The sequence below is a fragment of the Bos indicus x Bos taurus genome, chromosome 29, assembly GCF_003369695.1.
Source record: "Bos indicus x Bos taurus breed Angus x Brahman F1 hybrid chromosome 29, Bos_hybrid_MaternalHap_v2.0, whole genome shotgun sequence".
NCBI lineage: Eukaryota > Metazoa > Chordata > Mammalia > Artiodactyla > Bovidae > Bos > Bos indicus x Bos taurus.
The window spans coordinates 32,116,966-32,135,959 of record NC_040104.1 but is presented as its reverse complement, the minus strand read 5'-3'; the positions used below and the strand labels follow the sequence as shown (position 1 = coordinate 32,135,959).

The 18,994-nt window shown below is 38.7% G+C and overlaps 1 protein-coding gene across 1 annotated transcript in view; it reads left to right on the top strand.

Moving 5' to 3' along the window:
• The window catches only part of LOC113886063 (glycerophosphodiester phosphodiesterase domain-containing protein 4-like), a 110,789-nt gene that overhangs the window by 82,896 nt on the left and 8,899 nt on the right, over positions 1-18,994 (top strand). Inside the window, exons 13-15 of the mRNA XM_027531998.1 lie at positions 7,168-7,315; positions 15,838-15,920; positions 16,709-16,761. Of these exons, the coding sequence (XP_027387799.1) occupies positions 7,168-7,315; positions 15,838-15,920; positions 16,709-16,761 (284 nt within the window). The remainder of the gene's footprint in view (positions 1-7,167; positions 7,316-15,837; positions 15,921-16,708; positions 16,762-18,994) is intronic.

Below are 18,994 nucleotides of genomic sequence, written 5' to 3'. Positions count from 1 at the left end.
TAAATGTAGTAGTTTCTCAAATGATATTGAAAACAACATGTGGAGTGATAACCAGAGTTACAAAAACACTAGCTTTTAGACTAATGATTGTTTTTTTCCCTTTAAGTGTTTCAGTCTTAAATTATGTGAAAAATAAAGACATATTTAAGTCATATTTACAGGCCATTTTTACAGTAATGCTAGATTTTAAGTTTGCCCATGTATTTACTTTTACTGAAATCCTTATGTTACCATACAGCATTGATTTACTATCTAATGACTTTATTTTACCTTGGCAGAATCCCTTGAATTTTTCTTACAGGGTCAGTCTAGTGGCCATGAATTCCCTCAGCTTTCATTTGGGAATGTCTAAATTTCCACCTCTTACTGAGTCCAAGCTCATACTTCTCGGTCCAAAACAAGCCAGTAAATTGAGATGGTTTGTTGGGGCAAGTATTAATAACTTTGTTCAGAAAACTGGCAGACTGAGATGTCTAGTATCTCACAGAAACATCTCACCAACTTAGAAATTAGACTTCATTTACACTACAAGTGGAGGGGTTGTGGTTGGTTGGTGCAAACTTCTTGGTGTATGAATCCTCTGTTCTTTCAGGTGTCCATGCAGTTCAGATCATGATTTCCTTGTGGGTGGGGTAAAGAGCTCTGTCTCTTTTTTGGAGGGGGCATTTCATGAATGCCATCTATAATCTTAAAGCATGTTCTGGTAGGATTCTGACCTCAAGCTGTTCTGGCAAAAAAGTTATTTGAGCATTTCATATACAAAGGAAATCTCAACTCAAAAGGATTGGTTACTCTGACATATATAAGAAGCTGTGTTTCAGGATGAGGTCCCTTAGTTGGCATTCTGGAGTTTGTAAAGAAGGAATGATTTTGTACTGTTTTAGAGACTTTTGTGACTGAGATGGATCGAGATGCTTTCTGTGCCACCCTGGTGTTTACCATAAAGTATGTTGCACCCTTGTCCATCAGAAAGTTAATCAGATCATTCCCCACTGTCAGTTTTACCTTGGGCTCCTGTGGGGAAATTGTAATTGGGTGCCTCAAGTCCAAGAGAGAATCTGAGCCTCTTCATTCATCATCATCTCTTTCTGCCACATGAAAGGTTCTTTTTGTTGTTGTTTTGTTTTTTTATTTTTTTATTTTTAAACTTTACAAAATTGTATTAGTTTTGCCAAATATCAAAATGAATCTGCCACATGAAAGGTTCTTATATTTCTTTGTTTTGTTTTTAGCGCTTTAGCCCAGGGCAATCATTTTTTGCACTGTCCTTCCTCCTTACAGTAAGTGTATTGTTCTTCCCTCAGTGGTGGCTTACCTCTATTCAGGTTACTTGTCTTCTGGGAATCAAATGCTGCTGCCAGAAAAGTGGCATTCTGTTTGCATCTTCTTATTTCTGTTATTGTTTCCTGTTGTTGAATACTTTAAAAGCAGCATCTACCAACTGAGAAGGGTTCATTCCAAATGCATCATCTCATGTCTGCAGTTTTCTCATATTTTACATTTCTAGCACTTTTAGAGACCCCAGGACCTGCCGTGGGCTTGATAAATTCATTTAAAAAATTCAAAGGAGTCTTTGTTTGTTTTTTACTGAATTAAAAATAATTTATTAAAACCAGCCTGCTGGCTGTTTGCATTTAGGCCCTCACAGGATAATGCAAAGGGGAAATTGGCTTGAGCAGGGAGTGGCTCCTGGTCCAAACTTGCTGTCCTAACAGGTCTAAGATGGTAATACCAGACTAGGTCTCTGTGCTCCGGGACCTAATACAGGATTTTCTAATTGATCCCTATAAGATGTGGGAGCCAATTCGAACATTTCCTGCCCAGCGTTGGGAACTGGCTCTGGTTGTATAGGAAAGTAATGAAATAATAAGACAGATATATTCACATAGCAGCCAGAGTGGCTGGCACAGGTGGCTCAGGCAGCGGTGAAGGTTTTAAACAACATATCCTCACTCTAGTTCCCTTTCTTCTTTAATTTTCCCTGATGTAATAGCACAAATATTTGCACATAGGGCATTTCATCATTCTTCTCCATAGTCTTTAGAGAATAGCTCTAATTGCAGAGTTGTATAGTCTTTTTGAGTGTTTTACTATAAAATAAAAAATAGCAATTGATCTTCTTTTAACCATTTTGCTTTGGCATAAACCTATCAGCTGAATTCTGGGCTGAGACTTTCAGTTTTAAGAACAAAGTGGGAATTTTCTCTTCTCCATGGGAATGTCCCACTCTCAGACACAAACAGACAATTTGTGTGTGTGTGTGTGTGTGTGTGTGTTCCTTTCTTCCATTTGACATCAGTAAAAGTTTTAAATATCACAGACTGATTTGACTGTAAGTGAAGAAATGGTTCCAAAACAAAGTGAAACAAAAACTCAAAGACAAACAGAGAATTCTAAATAAACCCTTAAGTTTAGTCCTGGGGTTTTACATATACCAGTGACACAGGCTGGAGAAGTGAAAGGCAACCCACTCCAGCATTCTTGCCTGGAGAATTCCATGGACACAGGAGCCTGGTGGGCTACAGTTCATGGCGTTGCAAAGAGTTGGATAAAACTGAATGACTTTGATTTTCAATGACACAGGAGACCACAGATGATGCAATTAACAAGCAAATGTGGCAGTACATGGTACACAGGGTCTCAAGATAACCAGATAAATCCCATTGGAGTTCCAGACAGGTACTGTGAGCACACATTGTTACAATAGAATATTCTTTTTTTCTTAGTCATGGGTTTGTAGCTGTAATCAGACCACTCCCCAGAGGACTTTCTTTAGCAATAGTGGTTTTAAAGACAGAAATATAAGACAAACAAACAAATGGCACATATAGATGCTTTCATTCAAAGAAACAGATAAACCAGTTCAAAAATTGGATAAAAATCAGCAACTGTTTCCTCTCTCCAACAGGGTACCCTACTCAAATTAAAAAAATGGACTTATTCCTGAGAAGAAAAGCCCCAAACAGAGAGGAATAAAGTTTTTGGTTTATACACAGCAATGACTTACCTGTTCACTTCCAGATACCAAGTGCTTATTCCAACTGCCAAGTGCTGTGATAGCTGGGGCCACTTTGGGGGAATTTTATAGGAAGATCTTCATCATATGTGGTCCCACCAATTGCTAGGGCCTTATCCAATAATTTCTAAGTTGGGGATAGCTGGCCATGAGCAGCAGGGACCCTCTATAAATTCACCAAAATTTGTTACCTAAATCCAAGCTCATACTGCTTGCTACATGATAGTTGCTGGGTCAAGGAGTAGCAATTTTATTTGGAAAGCCAGCAGACTGAGAATATGGTGAATGAGCATCCCAAAGCACCATCTTATCCAAGTTAGAATTTGGTCTTTTTATGTTCTAAAAGGAGAGAAGATGTGGTTGGTTGTTGGAACTTCTTGGTATCCTTTGTTGTTGCACCTGTCCATGTAGGTCACATCACAATGTTCCTGAAGACCTCCAACAAGATAAGTGCTATTCTGTGTTCCACAATCTCCATGTAAATGGAAAAGTGTTACACTTGAATAAGTCATAGCCTTGAAAATGAACTGTGCTATATATATATCAGGTCATAGGCAACATTCTTACCTTGTCACCAGAGCAATAGAGCATGCAATTTAACTTGCATATTAGAATAAACAGATCTAATATGGAGTCAGATTTGTTTTTTCCTATAACACTCCTTATTTTTAAAAGACAGGCTTTGCTGGATATAAGCATCTTGGTTGACAGGTTTTTCTTTTAACACTTAGACTATGTGGATCCACTACCTTCTGTCTTCCAAAATTTCTGATGAGAAATCTGCTCAGGATGTTATTGAGGATCCTTGTATGTAACAAGGTGATTTCAAGAGTCTTTTCTTTGCCTTTGGCTTTTGAAAGTTTGATTATAATATGCCATAGGGCAGATCTCTTTGAGTTCATCTTAGAGTACCCTAGATACACCTAGATTGAAATGTTTCATCAGAGCACAGATCTCCAATAATTGGAAGATAGTTACCTTTTGGCCCATCTTGGCTTCCGTAAGCTGTGTGCAGGCTGCTCCAGGAACATGGGCACAGCTGCCTGTGATAGGGCTGAGAATGCAGAGTGGATAATTGAGACTGTGCTAATTACTGAAATTGACCAAAGTTAACCATAACTTATAAAACTTCCCTGGAAGTTGCAAGACTTCAATAAACTCCATAGAGCCAAACCAGTTACATTTGGTAGATTTTGCCAGTGCAATTATTGTTTAGATGGGGGCAAGTTCCTGGTGTTTCTTTTTCTGCCATCTTCCCAGAATTGCCTGCTGTGAATATAAGTTGTTACCTCTGTGGGATAAATGCCCAAGAATGCAATTCCTTGGGTATGATAGTTTGACAAGTTTTATAAGGAACTTTATAAGTTTTATATAGTTTATGAGAAACTGCCAAACATGTTCAGAGGGCCTATACCATTTTATGTTCCCACCAGCAATGTATGATGATCCAGAGGTTCTCCATCCTTGCTAGTTTAGGGCATTGTGATTTATTTTTAAATGTAGTCATTCTGTTATGTGTGTAGTGGTATCTCATTGTGGTTTTAATTTTCATTCCCTGGTGAGTAATGATATTGAACATCTTCTCATGTGCTAAGTTGCCATGGTCTATCCTCTTCAGAGAAATGTCTTATCATACCATTTTTAACTGAACTGCTTGATTTTTTATTGTTAAATTTTGAGAGGTCTTTGTGTGAGTATAGTTCTTTGTTGGATATTTGGTTTGCAAATATTTTGTCCCAATCTGTTTCAGGAGTGTACCATCTCCTTAACAGTCTTCCACAAAGCAAAAGTTTTAACATTTTGATTAGGCTTACCTTTTCAATTTTCTCTTTTATGGATGGTTTGAGTCATGCTTTTAATGTCAAGTCTAAGAGCTCTTTGTCTAACTCTTAGATCTCAAAGATTTCTGTTTTTTTTTTCCCAAAAGTTTTATGGTTTTACATTGTGTACTTAACTCTGTGATCCATCTTTAGTCAATTTTTATATGAATTATGTGGTGTGGGTCAAAGTTTTTTGTTTGTTTGTTTGTTTTGCCTTTGCCTATACAATTGCTCTAGTACCATTTGTTGAAAAAAAAACCTTTTATTTCATTGATTTAATTTTGCACCTTTAACAATGATCATTTTGACATGTTTGTGTGGGTCTGTTTATGACTTTTAAATTGTTGTTCAGTTGCTCAGTTGTGTCCAACTCTTTGTGATTTTAAATTATGTTCCATTAATCTCTATTTCTTTTCTAAGGCCACAGTATTTTGATTACTTAATATTGGGTAGAGTGATTCTTTCTCACTTTATTCTTTTTTAGTATCATTTTAGTTACTTTTGGGCTGTGCCTTACTATATGCATTTCAGAATCAGCTGGGCTAATTGTCCAAAAATCCTTTCTGGTATTTTCATAGGAATTGCATTAAGCTTGCAGATCACTGTGAGAATTGACATCTTTACAATGTTGAGTCTTCTGATTTATAAACACATATGTCTCTTCACTTTTTAAATCATCTTTGATGATTTTCATCAGTTCTTTGTAGTTTATGGCTTACAGGTTTTGCTAAGTTAGTACCTAAGTATTTACTTTTCTTTGGAGTAATTGTTTATTGTATTGTTTCAATTTCTATATAGAAATGGAATGGTTTTTTGTATTGGTTTCAAAAAGTTTTGAAAAGTGGGTTTTTATTACTATTTCCTTATTTCTATTAAAAAATCTTTTAGGTGATCTGTAGAATTGTCTTAGAGATAATTCTAACATACTAGGTAACTAATTGCAAGCACTCCTGCAAATGTAGTAGTATGATTTTTTATCTTACAATTTATACACTGAGCCTAAGAACCTGCCAAGCTAGTATATGACAAAACTGCACTCACACCAGGCTTCTACAGAGCTGTTTCCAATATACTGTGCCATCTCAGGGTTAAAACAAAAAGTTTTGAAGGGATTTATATGGTATATTTTGTGAGAAGTTTTCTCTGAAGATGACAACTTAATTAGAATTACTAGATGGTCTTCTACTTATTTTCTTTCCATATCTATAGATACTGTGTGCATATCTGACATTTAGTGCACAGGGAAATTTGGGTTCCATTTCTCTCAGTGCTTTTGAAAATTCTTTAAAAAGTTCCCAGAGGGATGGTATGGGGAGGGAGGTGGGAGAGGGGGTTCAGGATTGGGAACATGTGTACACCCATGGTGGATTCATGTTGATGTATGGCAAAACCAATACAATATTGTAAAGTAATTAGCCTCTAATTAAAATAAATAAATTTAAATAAAAAAAATTGAAATGTAAGTATTTACCAGATAGGTATTCATTTATTTATTCATTCAGTTAACTATTTATGAAGCAGGTACTGAATATATGGAAATGAATAAGACAGAATCTCTGCTTTAATATGCTTACAGTCAAGTAAAGAAGACTGATAGGAAAGCAGGTAGAGTAGAGAGTGGTAGATTCTCTGAAGGAAGTAAATATATTTGCTTCACAGTAGTATGTGGAGCTCACTCATCCCAGCTCACTGGAGCCAAAGAGGTTTGCAAACCTGTTTTAACAGTGGTGGTTGAAATTGGGCTAAGGCTTCCCAGCTGGTACTAGTGGTAAAAATCCAGCCTACCAGTGCAGGAGACGTAAGAGGCGCGGGTTCAATCCCTGGGTTGGGAAGATCTCTTGGAGGAGGGCATGGAAACTTCATTATTCTTGCCTGGAGAATCCCATGGACAGAGGAGCCTGGTGGGCTCCAGTCCGTAGGGTCGCAAAGAGTCAGACACAACTGAAGTGACTTAGCATGCACTCATACATAGGAATATTTATACCATGGAAATTGGCTAATTCTAGTAGGGCTTTCCTTCCTCCCATTTTTTCCTCCATCTTTTCTTCACTCTATAGCCCACTTCCTTCCTTCCTTCCTCTTTTCTTCCTTTCTTTCTTTTCCCCTTAGGACATGCATACTACCGTTGATTGAGGAGGAAAGGTATTAAATGCAGTTCTGTGTCTCACTGTAACATGAGCTCATTCTACGTGTCATGTCATAAGTTGTCCCATGCCCAACTAATTCTGGTGATTTAAGCTGCAGTCTTTCACAAATATTGTGGCTGTTTACCTTTTAGATGATAAAAATAAGACTAAATCTAAATCTCCCATGGGTTCCTTTTCTTCCCAGAGAATATAAAGCAGCTAACATCAGCATCAACTTATACATCGTCAATGAACCTTGGCTGTTCTCATTGGTCTGGTGCCACAGTATTCACTCCGTGACCACAGACAACATTGAAGTCCTGAATGAGATGAATCACCCTTACTACTTCATGGTGAGCTGGTTGTTCAGATTATTCTTCCTAGATTGATACAATAGGAGTCTCTCTCCCCCACCTTACCCCTACATTGCCCACTGTGCAGTCCCCAGGGCAGCTACTTAAGAGCAGAAACAATATGTGACATTGGAGATAAGGCATTGTTCCTTCTCTCACCCAGATCCTTCTGTTATTCTCAGGGAGAAATTACTGTTGGTATAAATAATTGGCTGTTTATTGAATCCCCACAATGTGCCTTTCTTGGATTCTGTAATTCAACCCTCTGAGCTAGCCACTAGGAGTAATGCATGGGAATCTGAAGTTTGAAGCTTCACGTGATGCAGGATTCACAATGTCTGACTCCAGTGTGTTGATACTGCATCCCCACCTGCAGGCAGAGCAACAGTGACAGTGGCCTGAGGTGTGGGAATTCAAGTGTACTTGAATTCCAAAGTGAGAACTCTGGGTCCTGACCAAAATGCTTTTGAGAAGTGTGAGTGTCCATCACCTAGCTTGATTTCCCCTTCTGTCCTGCTTCTGCTTATGATCAGAGGCATATGGGGACCCAAACACCTGAGTTACACTTCTAGCTGAATCCCATCACTTATTATCTATGAAGGGAACCTCAGCTAACCAATTACTGCTAACCTCAGCTAACCAATACTGCTACAGAGCCCATTTTTCTTATCAGTGTGTAAATAGGATGACTGCATCAGACACAATAGGCAACAACCGAAAACAGTTTAATTTCTCTTTTCTGACTTTTTAAACTGCTCTATGAGCTAGGCTTTTCCTTACCCTGAATGAGATTTCTCTCAGATCCCATAGTTTTTCTAGTCATTCTTAGATAATCTTTCAACTGTTTAGTCACCAAAAAGCCTCAATTCAGGATCAAAATGTGTAGTTCAGAATAATAACTCAAACTCTAAACTGCCTTGAAAATTAAAGCTTTAGGTAGAGAAACCTAAATGAGAAGACTGAATATTTTTGGTTGCCTTCTCCATACTTCCTGCCTTACTGGCCCCCTTATTTTTCTGACTTGTTCAGGGTCAGGAGCAGGTGCAAGGTAGTTAGGGCAAAGGGCAGTCTTGTAGGGCTGGTATTTCATTGAGGCCCCCTGGTGGCAGTGTAAAATTGCCTGCCCCTTCTTTATTGGCAGCTTGGGGAGGTTTCTACAGATGATCCTCAAGGAAACCTAGGATGGCAGGTCCTTTGCACAAGTGAAGCCTCTTCACTTGTCTTTCCACATATTATCCCTCTTCTTGTAGGTACTGTATACTTTTCTAATGTTTTTGATTTTTAAAACTGCAGTGTAAACTTGTTCATTATATAAAATTCAGTTATTACAAAAATGTAAATTAGAAAGCAGTGCACCCTTCATAATCCTATCCCCTGAATCAGTAATGGCTCAAAATTGTCCCCTCAGATATATTAAATAAAACTTTTTACTTCAATACTTGGATTGATAATATTTAAATTTATAATAAATACATGTGTTTCAAAATCAAAGAGTGTAAAAGGATGTAAGTAAATAACTTCTTTCTGAAAGAAGGACGTTTAAAGGACTGAAGGTAACTTTGGTCAAGGATGTGGGACCAGCACCCCAAAAGCTTTCCTAAGCAGCCCATACTCTGGGGCAGAATACGCAGATTCAGATCTCGGCTCTACCACTTATTGTGTTAACTCTTGGAAATGTTATCTAACGTGCTGGGCCTCAGATTGTTTATTTGTAAATTGAAGATAAAACTAGTACAATAGAAGCAGTTTTATCCAACACACATGGGTCTGCTTAATGGTCTGTTTGTTGAAAAAGTTAGAACAGGACATCATGAAATAAGTTATATATAGTCTATTACCATTTTATTATGTTTAAAAAGCATACCTAATATTTAGTGGCTTAAAATTAACAAATATTTGTCTGTCACATTCCATATGATGGCTGAGTTGTTTCTCCAGCCGGAGACAGCTTGACTGGACTAGGTGTTCTAGGATGGCCTCATCTACATGTCTAGGTTCTTACCTGGGATGACCGTGGTTTCTTCATTTGGTCACTCATCCTCAAGGAGGCCAGCTTGTGCATGTTCACCTGCTGGCACTGGATTTCCAGCAGCAAGAGAGGTCAAGCACCAGTGCACATGCTTTCTTAAGGATGTCCCAGTGTGATGTTTGTAAATGTACCATTGGCCAAAGAAAATCACATGGTTAAGTTCAGATCCAAGGTGGGTCAGGGGGAAAAACAGACTTTACCTCTTAATGGAAAGTGACAGTGCAGTCATGTTTCATATAGGCCTGCATTTGGAATCAAATAATGTGGCCATTTTTATAAACAATCTACCACAAAAACAAACTCAGAATGGATTAAAGATGTAAGACCAGATACTTTAAAACTCTTAGAGGAAAGCATACAACACTCTACCCTGTAGGACTCTCATCCAGATTCATTGGAGGAAAAAGCTTTATAGAAAAGCAAAAGCTAAGAGAATTCAGCACCAGCAGACCAGCATTGCAACAAGTACTAAAGGAACTTCTCTAAGCAGAAATGAAAAAGCAAAAATAGAGACAGAAGAAATTACAAATGGAGAGACTCACTGGTAAAGCCAAACATACAGTAAAGATAGGAAATCATCTGTGCACCAAAATAGGACATAAAAACCATCAATTGTGTGGAAAGCACAAATGGGGGATATTGGAAATGCGTGTGAAATTAAAAGACCTTAAAACAATCTTGTTTATATATAGACTGCTATGTCAAAACCCCATGGTTACCACAAGCCAAAAATCTACAGTACATACACACACACAAAAGAGAAAAAGAATCCAAACACAATACTAAAGTTAGTCATTAAATCACAGGAGAAATAAAGAAGTAAAAAGACCTGTAAAAACAAACCCAAAACGATTAAGAAAATTGTAATAGGAAAATACATATCCATAATCACCTTAAATGTAAATGGATTAAATACTCCTATCAAAAGACACACACTGCCTGAATGGATACTAAAATAAGACCCATATGTATGATGTTTATATGAAACCCACTTCAGACCCAGGGATATATATAAACTGAAAGTGAAGGGATGAAAAAGATATTCCATGTAAATGGAACTCAAAAGAAAATTGGAGTAGCAACACTCATATCAGACACAATAGACTTTATAAAATAGAGACTGTTATAAGGGACAAAGAATGACACTACATAACATTCAAAGAACAATCCAAGAAGAAGGTATAACAATTTTAAATATATATGCACCCAAATATAAGCACCTTAATACATAGGGCAAATGATAACAATCATAAAGTGAGAAATTGACAGGAACACAATAATAGTGGGGGGGGACTTTAATATTTCACTGACACCAGTGGGCTGATCTTCCAGACAGAAAAATTGATAAGGAAACACAAGCCTTAAATTACACATTAGACCAGATATTAACTAATATTTATAGAGCATTCCATCCCACTGTAGCACATTGCACATTGTCCTTAAGTGCACATGGAACATTCTCCAGGATTGACCGTATGCTGGGCCACAAAGTGAGTCTTGGTAAATTTAAGAATATTGAAGTTATATCAACTATCTTTTCTGATCACAATACTATGATACTAGAAATCAACTACAAGGGGAAAAAATGTAAAAAACCAAAAACACGTGGAGGCTAAACAATATGTTACTAAACAACCAATAGATCACTGAAGAAGTGAAAGAAGTAAAAAGATACCTAGAGACAAATGAAAATGAAAATACAATGATCCAAAACCTATGTGACATAGCAAAAGCAGTTCTAAGAGGCAAGTTCATAGCAATACAAACTTACCTCAGGAAACAAGAAAACTGACAAATAAATTAACATTACATCTAAAGCAAGTAGAGAAAGAGGAACAAAGAAAACCCGGAGTTAGCTGAAGGAAACAAATCATAAGATCAGAGCAGAAATAAATGATAAAGAGATGAAGAAAATGATAGGAGCAATCAATGAAAAATACAAGCTGTTTTTCTTTTTAAAAGATAAAAATTGGTAAACCTTTACCCAGATTCATCAAGCAAAAGGGGAGGGGGCACAATCAATAAAATTAGAAATGAAAACATAGAAGTTACAACTAACACCAAAGAAATACAAAGGATCATAAGAGACTAACACAGGCAACTGTGTGCCAATAAATTGGACAACCTGAAAGAAATGGACAGATTCTTAGCAAGGTATGATCTCTCAAGACTGAACCAGGAAGAAGTAGAAAATATGAACATACCAATCACAAAGAAAGGCAATGCCAAAGAATGGTTAAACTACTGCACAATTGCACTCATCTCACACTCTAAAGTAATGCTCAAAATTCTCCAAGCCAGACTTCAGTAATACATGAACCATGAACTTCCAGATGTTCAAGCTGGATTTAGAAAAGGCAGAGGAACCAGAGATCAAATTGCCAACATCTGCTGGATCATGGAAAAAGGAAGAGAGTTCCAGAAAAACATCTGTTTCTGCTTTATTGACTATGCCAAAGCCTTTTGACTGTGTGGATCACAATAAACTGTGGAAAATTCTGAAAGAGATGGGAATACCAGACCACCTGCCCTGCCTCTTGAGAAACCTATATGCAGATCAGGAAGCAACAGTTATAACTGGACATGGAACAACAGACTGATTCCAAATAGGAAAAGGAGTGTGTAAAGGCTGTATATTGTCACCCTGCTTATTTAACTTATATGAAGAGTACATCATGAGAAATGCTAGGTTGTATGAAGCACAAGCTGGAATCAAGATTGCCGGGAGAAATATCAATAACCTCAGATATGCAGATGACACCATACTAATGGCAGAAAGTGAAGAGGAACTAAAAAGCCTCTTGATGAACGTGAAAGAGGAGAGTGAAAAAGTTGGCTTAAAGCTCAACATTGAGAAAATGAAGATCATGGCATCCGGTCCCATCACTTCATGGGAAATAGATGGGGAAATAGTGGAAATGGTGTCAGACTTTATTTTTGGGGGCTCCAAAATCACTGCAGATGGTGACTGCAGCCATGAAGTTAAAAGATACTTACTCCTTGGAAGGAAAGTTATGACCAACCTAGATAGCATATTCAAAAGCAGAGACATTACTTTGCCAACAAAGGTCCGTCTAGTCAAGCTATGGTTTTTCCTGTGGTCATGTATGGATGTGACAGTTGGACTGTGAAGAAAGCTGAATGCTGAAGAATTGATGCTTTTGAACTGTGGTGTTGTAGAAGACTCTTGAGAGTCCCTTGGACTGCAAGGAGATCCAGCCAGTCCATTCTGAAGGAGATCAGTCCTGGGTGTTCTTTGGAAGGAATGATACTAAAGCTGAAACTCCAATACTTTGGCCACCTCATGTGAAGAATTGACTCATTAGAAAAGACTCTGATGCTGGGAGGGATTGGGGGCAGGAGGAGAAGGGGCCAACAGAGGATGAGATGGTGGATAGCATCACCGACTCCATGGACATGAGTTTGGGTGAACTCCGGGAGTTGGTGATGGACAGGGAGGCCTGGCATACTGCAATTCATGGGGTCGCAAAGAGTCGGACATGACTGAGCGACTGAACTGAATTGAACCAATCACAAGCACTGAAACTGAAACTGTGATTAAATGCTCCTAACAGGCGAATTCTACTAAGAATTTAGAGAAGATTTACCACATGTTCTGAAACTATTCCAAAAAAAATTGGCAAAAGAACGAAAACTCCCTAACTCATTCTATGAGGCCACCATCACCCTCATACTAAAACCAAAGATACCACAAAAGAAGAAAATTACAGGCCAGTATCACTGATGAACATAGACACAAAAGTCCTCAACATAATACTACCAAATTGAATCCAACAACACATTAAAAGGATCATACACCATTATCCAGTGGGATTTATCCCAGGGATGTAGGAATTTATCAATACCTACAAATCAATCAGGGTAATATACCACATCAACAAATTGAAAAATAAAAACCATATGATAATCTCAATAGATACAGAAAAACTTTGGACCAAATTCAGCACCTATTTATGATAAAAACTTTCCAGAAAATGGGCATAGAGAGAACATACTTCAACAAAATAAGGGCAATATTTGACAAACCTACAAATAACATCATAAATCAACAGTGAGAAACTGAAAACATTTCCTTTAAGGTTAGGAACAAGACAAGGATGTCCATTCTCATCACTTTTATTCAGCATAGTTTTTGGAAGTCCTACCTGTGGCAATCAAAGAAGAAAAAGAAATAAAGGGAATCCAGACTTGAAGAACCTAAACTGTCATTGTTTGTGAATGACATGATATATACATAGAAAATCCTAAAGATGCTTCCAGAAAACCACTAGAGCTAATCAATGAATCTGGTAAAGTTTCAGGTTACAAAATTGAAGACACAAATGGTTAGAAAGATATGCCATGTTCATGGATTGAAAGAATCGATATCGCTGGAACAGCTATACTACCTAAGGCAATCTACAGATTGAGTGCAATCCCTATCAAATTATCAATGACATTTTTCACAGAACTAGAACAGAAAATCTTAAAATTTTTATGGATACAAAAAGTGTCTTGAATAGCCAAGCAATATTGAGAAAGAAAAATGGAGCTGGAAGGATCAGGATCCCTGACTTTGGCCTATAATAAAAAGCTACAGTCATCAAAACAGTATGGTAGTGGCACAAGGATAGAATTATAGATAAATGGGACAGGATATAAAGCCCAGAAATAAATCCATGCACCTGTGGCCAATTAATTGATGACAAAAGAGGTAAGACTATACAATGGAGAAAAGACAATTTCTTCAATAAATGAGGGTTGGAAAACTGGACACCATCATGTTAAAAAGAAATGAAACTAGATCATTCACCTTTTGACATAGCCTCAAAATCTTTCTTTTGAGAGCATTCAGCTGACTGAATTTTGTATTTTGTCACTTGTATGTGCTTCCCAGTGCACCAGCTGTGACTTCTAAGTTTAGTTTCCTTGATGTACAAGAACTTCAGTTCATTTGGAGAATGAGGAATCTTCAGATTTTTATAATCCTTGCACCCCTCAGTTGCAGTTTATTTTTTAAAAACCTCTTCTGTCATCATCGAGTTTTTCAAAGCATTGACTTTTTTATTTTTTGGAAAATGTTGTACTTTTTAAACTCTGATCATACAGATTTCATATAACATTAATTAAACTCCTTCCCAGGTGGTTCAGTGGTAAAGAATCTGCCTGCCAATGCAGAAGACACAAGTTGAATCCCTGGATTGGGAAGATTTCCTGGAAAAGGAAATGGCAACTCCAGTTCCAGTACTGGAAAAGGCAACTCCAGTATTGTTTCCTGGGAAATCCCAAGGATGGAGGAGCCTGGGGGGCTGTACTACATGGGGTTACAAAAGAATCAGACATGACGTAGCAACTAAAACAACAACAATAATTACACTGTACATTTATAACAAGTACAGGTGTTCTAAGTCATATGGATTGTAAGAACAACTGATTCTTAGTGACTGTACAGCTGATCTGGTGGGCAGCATGCAGCAGGCCAAGGCCTCAGTCAGTCAGTTGCCTACTGGGGGTTAGGAGCCTTGGCTTAGTAGAAGTTGGTTAAGAGATTTTATTATGCCTGCCTAGTAGATCTGTTGTGAGAATTAGCTGTGAAAATATACCTCACATGCATAGAATACTACCTTAGCTCCTGTAAATGCTCATTAATATTAATTGTTGTTCTCATCATTAACTTGATCATTCATATTATTGTTGTTGTTCTTGTACCATTATTAATCAGACCAAGCAAAGACCTTGAATTAGGATGGAATTGACATAAGAAAGATAAAAATGCCAGACCTAGTACCATCAAGTAGTATTGGAGGTGGAAAAATGAAGGTAGAAAGGAAGGATCAAGCCAGGGAATTAAAAAATTTATTCAGTAGAACCTAGATAATGGAGCTGTGAAATGGGTGATGTAGGCAAGAAGCCTAGAGAAGTGGGCATGCTAGTTAAGAATGATAATTTCAACATTTTTATTTGAAGCATGATTTAGAAGAATGATTCCTAAATGCTGGTTCACATACTGGTAGCTTGTTTCTGGGAGCTTGTTAAAGATGCAGAAATTCTGATTCCTGAGTCGCTAATGAGGCCCAGGAAGCTGTCTTACGAAAGGCTGCAGCTCAGGTAGATTTGGATGCACGGCCAGGTTTGGGAAGCTGTGCCGTGAACACATAGAGCACTGGAAGCCAAGGAACTTGGGCTGTAGTCCTGGGTCCAGAGAAGACTTGCTCTGTGACATCTCTGCGACTCCCTCAGACCTCTGTTGAGGGTCCAGGGAAATGAGGTGTGTGAAGTGTTTTAGCCCTTGTAGAGCCCTCGACACATGTAAAGCGGGGATTACATGTTAGGTTAGCAGCAGGTATTCTCTGTGTTTGACTTCAATCTCGGCAATCAAGGTTCCTCTCCCTGCTCTGCCCCCTCTCCATTCCTGCTCAAACAAGGGACTTGATCCACATGATCTACAATGTTCTCCAACTGCAAATGCCTAAAACTGTTTTCTGTTTTGCAGACACCAAATTTCTACCTGTTCTTGTGGATTTTCATGGATATTCTTTCTGCAGTTTTCATTGTTTCCATATTTCGTTTTCATTGGTAAGTATACATTTGTAATTTTGTATAATTTTTTCCCAAAATAAGACATAAATGGTTTTGTACCTTGTGAAATTTATGAAAAAAGTTACACTCTTCCCATAATCCCATGTGACAAATCCTCAGGGAGACAGGGTTTTAAAGGTTTTATCTTCCAAACCTCCTGTTTCTTCTCATACTGCCTGCAGCTCCACACACCCCTTCTACCTCCTCAATGTGAGACCATATTCTAAGGATAAGGACTTTCACTAAAGCTTAATCAAAGCTTTTTTTTTTTTTTTGACTATATATCCCTTGTGGATCAGTTGGAAGAGGACAAGAGTTGAAGGTTGTTCAGAAGAAGTGTCCCACCTTCCACAGAATGGGACAAAGCAGGGTGCTGTGTAAAGAGCAAGCTCACACTCCAGGAAGCCAGGGTTTTAGCCCTGGCTTTTTCTGTGGTTGCTGGGTGACCCTGGGAAAATCATTGCCCCTTTCCAGACCATAGTCTTTTTTGTCTGCCCAATCAAATGACATTTGAGAATTCTTGAAGGGAAAAATGCATCAAGATCGTAAGGTTCAGGATGGGAGAGGGAACATCTGGTCGAAGAATTTTAGCTAGAAGAAAGCGTGGTCTTTAGATCTCATCATGCCCATTGTTTCCTCATCTGAGTTATCCTTTAAAAGAGGAAACTTCATACCCTCTGCCCAAGGTACCATTTGACTGGTAATGTTCTTTTCTGGCCACTACCTGTGTTACTGTTGCTTTGGAAGAGGTCTGTGAGGCTCATGGACACTCTGTTTCCTTCTAGGTGGAGAGAGAGCCAGAGTGAAAAAATTCGCCAGGGTATCACCAGTTACACAGGTAAAGTCAGAGGCCTAGCCCCCTCTAATCTCTTCATTCCTCCCCATTGCCTCCATGAGGCAGGGCTTGCCCTTAATATTTCTGACAAGAATTGAAGGAGTCTAAAGTTACAGGGTGGGAACCACTGAGAAACTGGGCAAAAAACAGGCTGTGCACAGACTCTGTGAGGCCCTCGACATCACAATACATTGTGGACTTTATCCTCTAAGCAATGAGACTCCTTGGAAGATTTTGAACATGGTTGTATATTTGCTTGCTTTGTCATATATTCATTCATCACACAGTTATAGAATACTGACTTTGTGCCAGGCAGTGTGAGACTGAAGTACCTGAAAGCTTTATATATGGAGGGTGTCTCTAGAACAGAGGCTCTGGTCCAGAGAGCAGTGAGGAAGCAGGAAAAGGTATAGCAGCAGTTAACATCTTTGGTTCAGCCATCTAGTTCCAGGACAGAGAAGCTGACATGCTCCTCAGGGCTGAATGTGCTTTATGTGGCTTCAGTTGTGATCTATGTTGGAAGGTGGAAGGAGAAAATTGCCAAGATCCTGGAATGCTGGACTAGAGTCTGCTGCTGCTGCTGCTAAGTCGCTTCAGTCGTGTCCGACTCTGTGCGACCCCAGAGACGGCAGCCCACCAGACTCCCCCGTCCCTGGGATTCTCCAGGCAAGAACATTGAAGTGGGTTGCCATTTCCTCCTCCAATGCATCAAAGTGAAAAGTGAAAGTGAAGTCGCTCAGTCATGTCCAACTCTTAGCGACCCCATGGACTGCAGCCTACCAGGCTCTCCCATCCCTGGGATTTTCCAGGCAAGAGTACTGGAGTGGGGTGCCATTGCCTTCTCCGGGACTAGTCTAGACTCTGCATATAAACATCAGGAAATGGCAAGTGAGTTTCAGACAAGGGAGCAGTATGCTTAGTCACTTGTGTAAAGGGATAGAATAGCAAAATAACTTATTAATCAGCAGAATAACTCAGGACTGAGTAAGTGGGATAGGTCCAGTAAGGGAAGGGAAGCTAGTTTATCATTCAGGAGGTTGTGGGGATAATCACACAGTGAGTTACTGGCTTGGGAAGCCAGTGCAATGTTAAAGGGAAAACCAGTGAGGAGGCAGAAGACTGTGCAGTACATGATGCAGTTTCCTCCCATTGCTCTTGGAGTCTTTAAGTAAAGTTGATACAATCAAAAATGATTGATTAATTTCTTGTGAACAGTTGTGAAGATGATGAGATACTTTGTATCAGCTATCAGTCTTCAACACATACATAACTTAGACTTTCAGGAATGTATCCACAGTTCAGTTCAGTCGCTCAGTCCTGTCCGACTCTTTGTGACCCCGTGAACCGCAGCACGCCAGGCCTCCCTGTCCATCACCAACTCCCGGAGTCCACCCAAACTCATGTCCATCTAGTCGGTGATGCCATCCAGCCATCTCATCCTCTGTAGTCCCCTTCTTCTCCTGCCCTCAATCTTTCCCAGCATCAGGACTATAAAAAAATTAAGAAATTTGAAGAGTAATGATATTTTGTATAGTAAAGCTGAAGGTTTAAATCAAGTCACCCAAATTTATTAAGATATAGAGTAATTTCCAGTGACTCTGAGTTTTATGAATTTTAAGAAGGTCACTCTGCAGGCTGTTAAGGAGACTGAAGGCTGTGTTCCAGCTGCCTTATGATATTCAGAAGTTATATCAGTAAAGTAGGGCTTCCAAAACAAAATACCATAGACTGGGTGGCTTAAGCAACAGAAGTTGATTTTTCTCACATTTCTGGAGGCTGGAGGTGCAGGATCAATGTGTCAGCAGGTTTGGTTTCTTCTGAGGCCTCTCTAATTGACTTGCTGGTAGACTCTTTGTTGCTGTGTCATCACACAGCCCTTCCTCTGTGCACACACAAACCCCCAATGTCCTCTGTGTCTCCAAGTTTTCTCTCTGATCAGACTGGATCAGGACTCACCATAATGGCCCCATCTTAATCATGCCTGTAAAGGCTTTATCTCCTAAATTAGTCCTATATTGAAGTTCTGTGGTTAGGGCTTCAACATATGAGTTTGTGTGGTACACAATTCAGCCCATAATAGTAATCTAATCAAGAAATAAAGAGAATATGGAATTGGTGTGGAAAGCATGGATGGGATAGAAGTTCTGAAGGAAAGTTCAAAGAACCATTTAAATTTGAATGAAGAAAGGTGGGTATCATGCCTTAGAAAATAAATTAACTTGACAACAACTTCCCA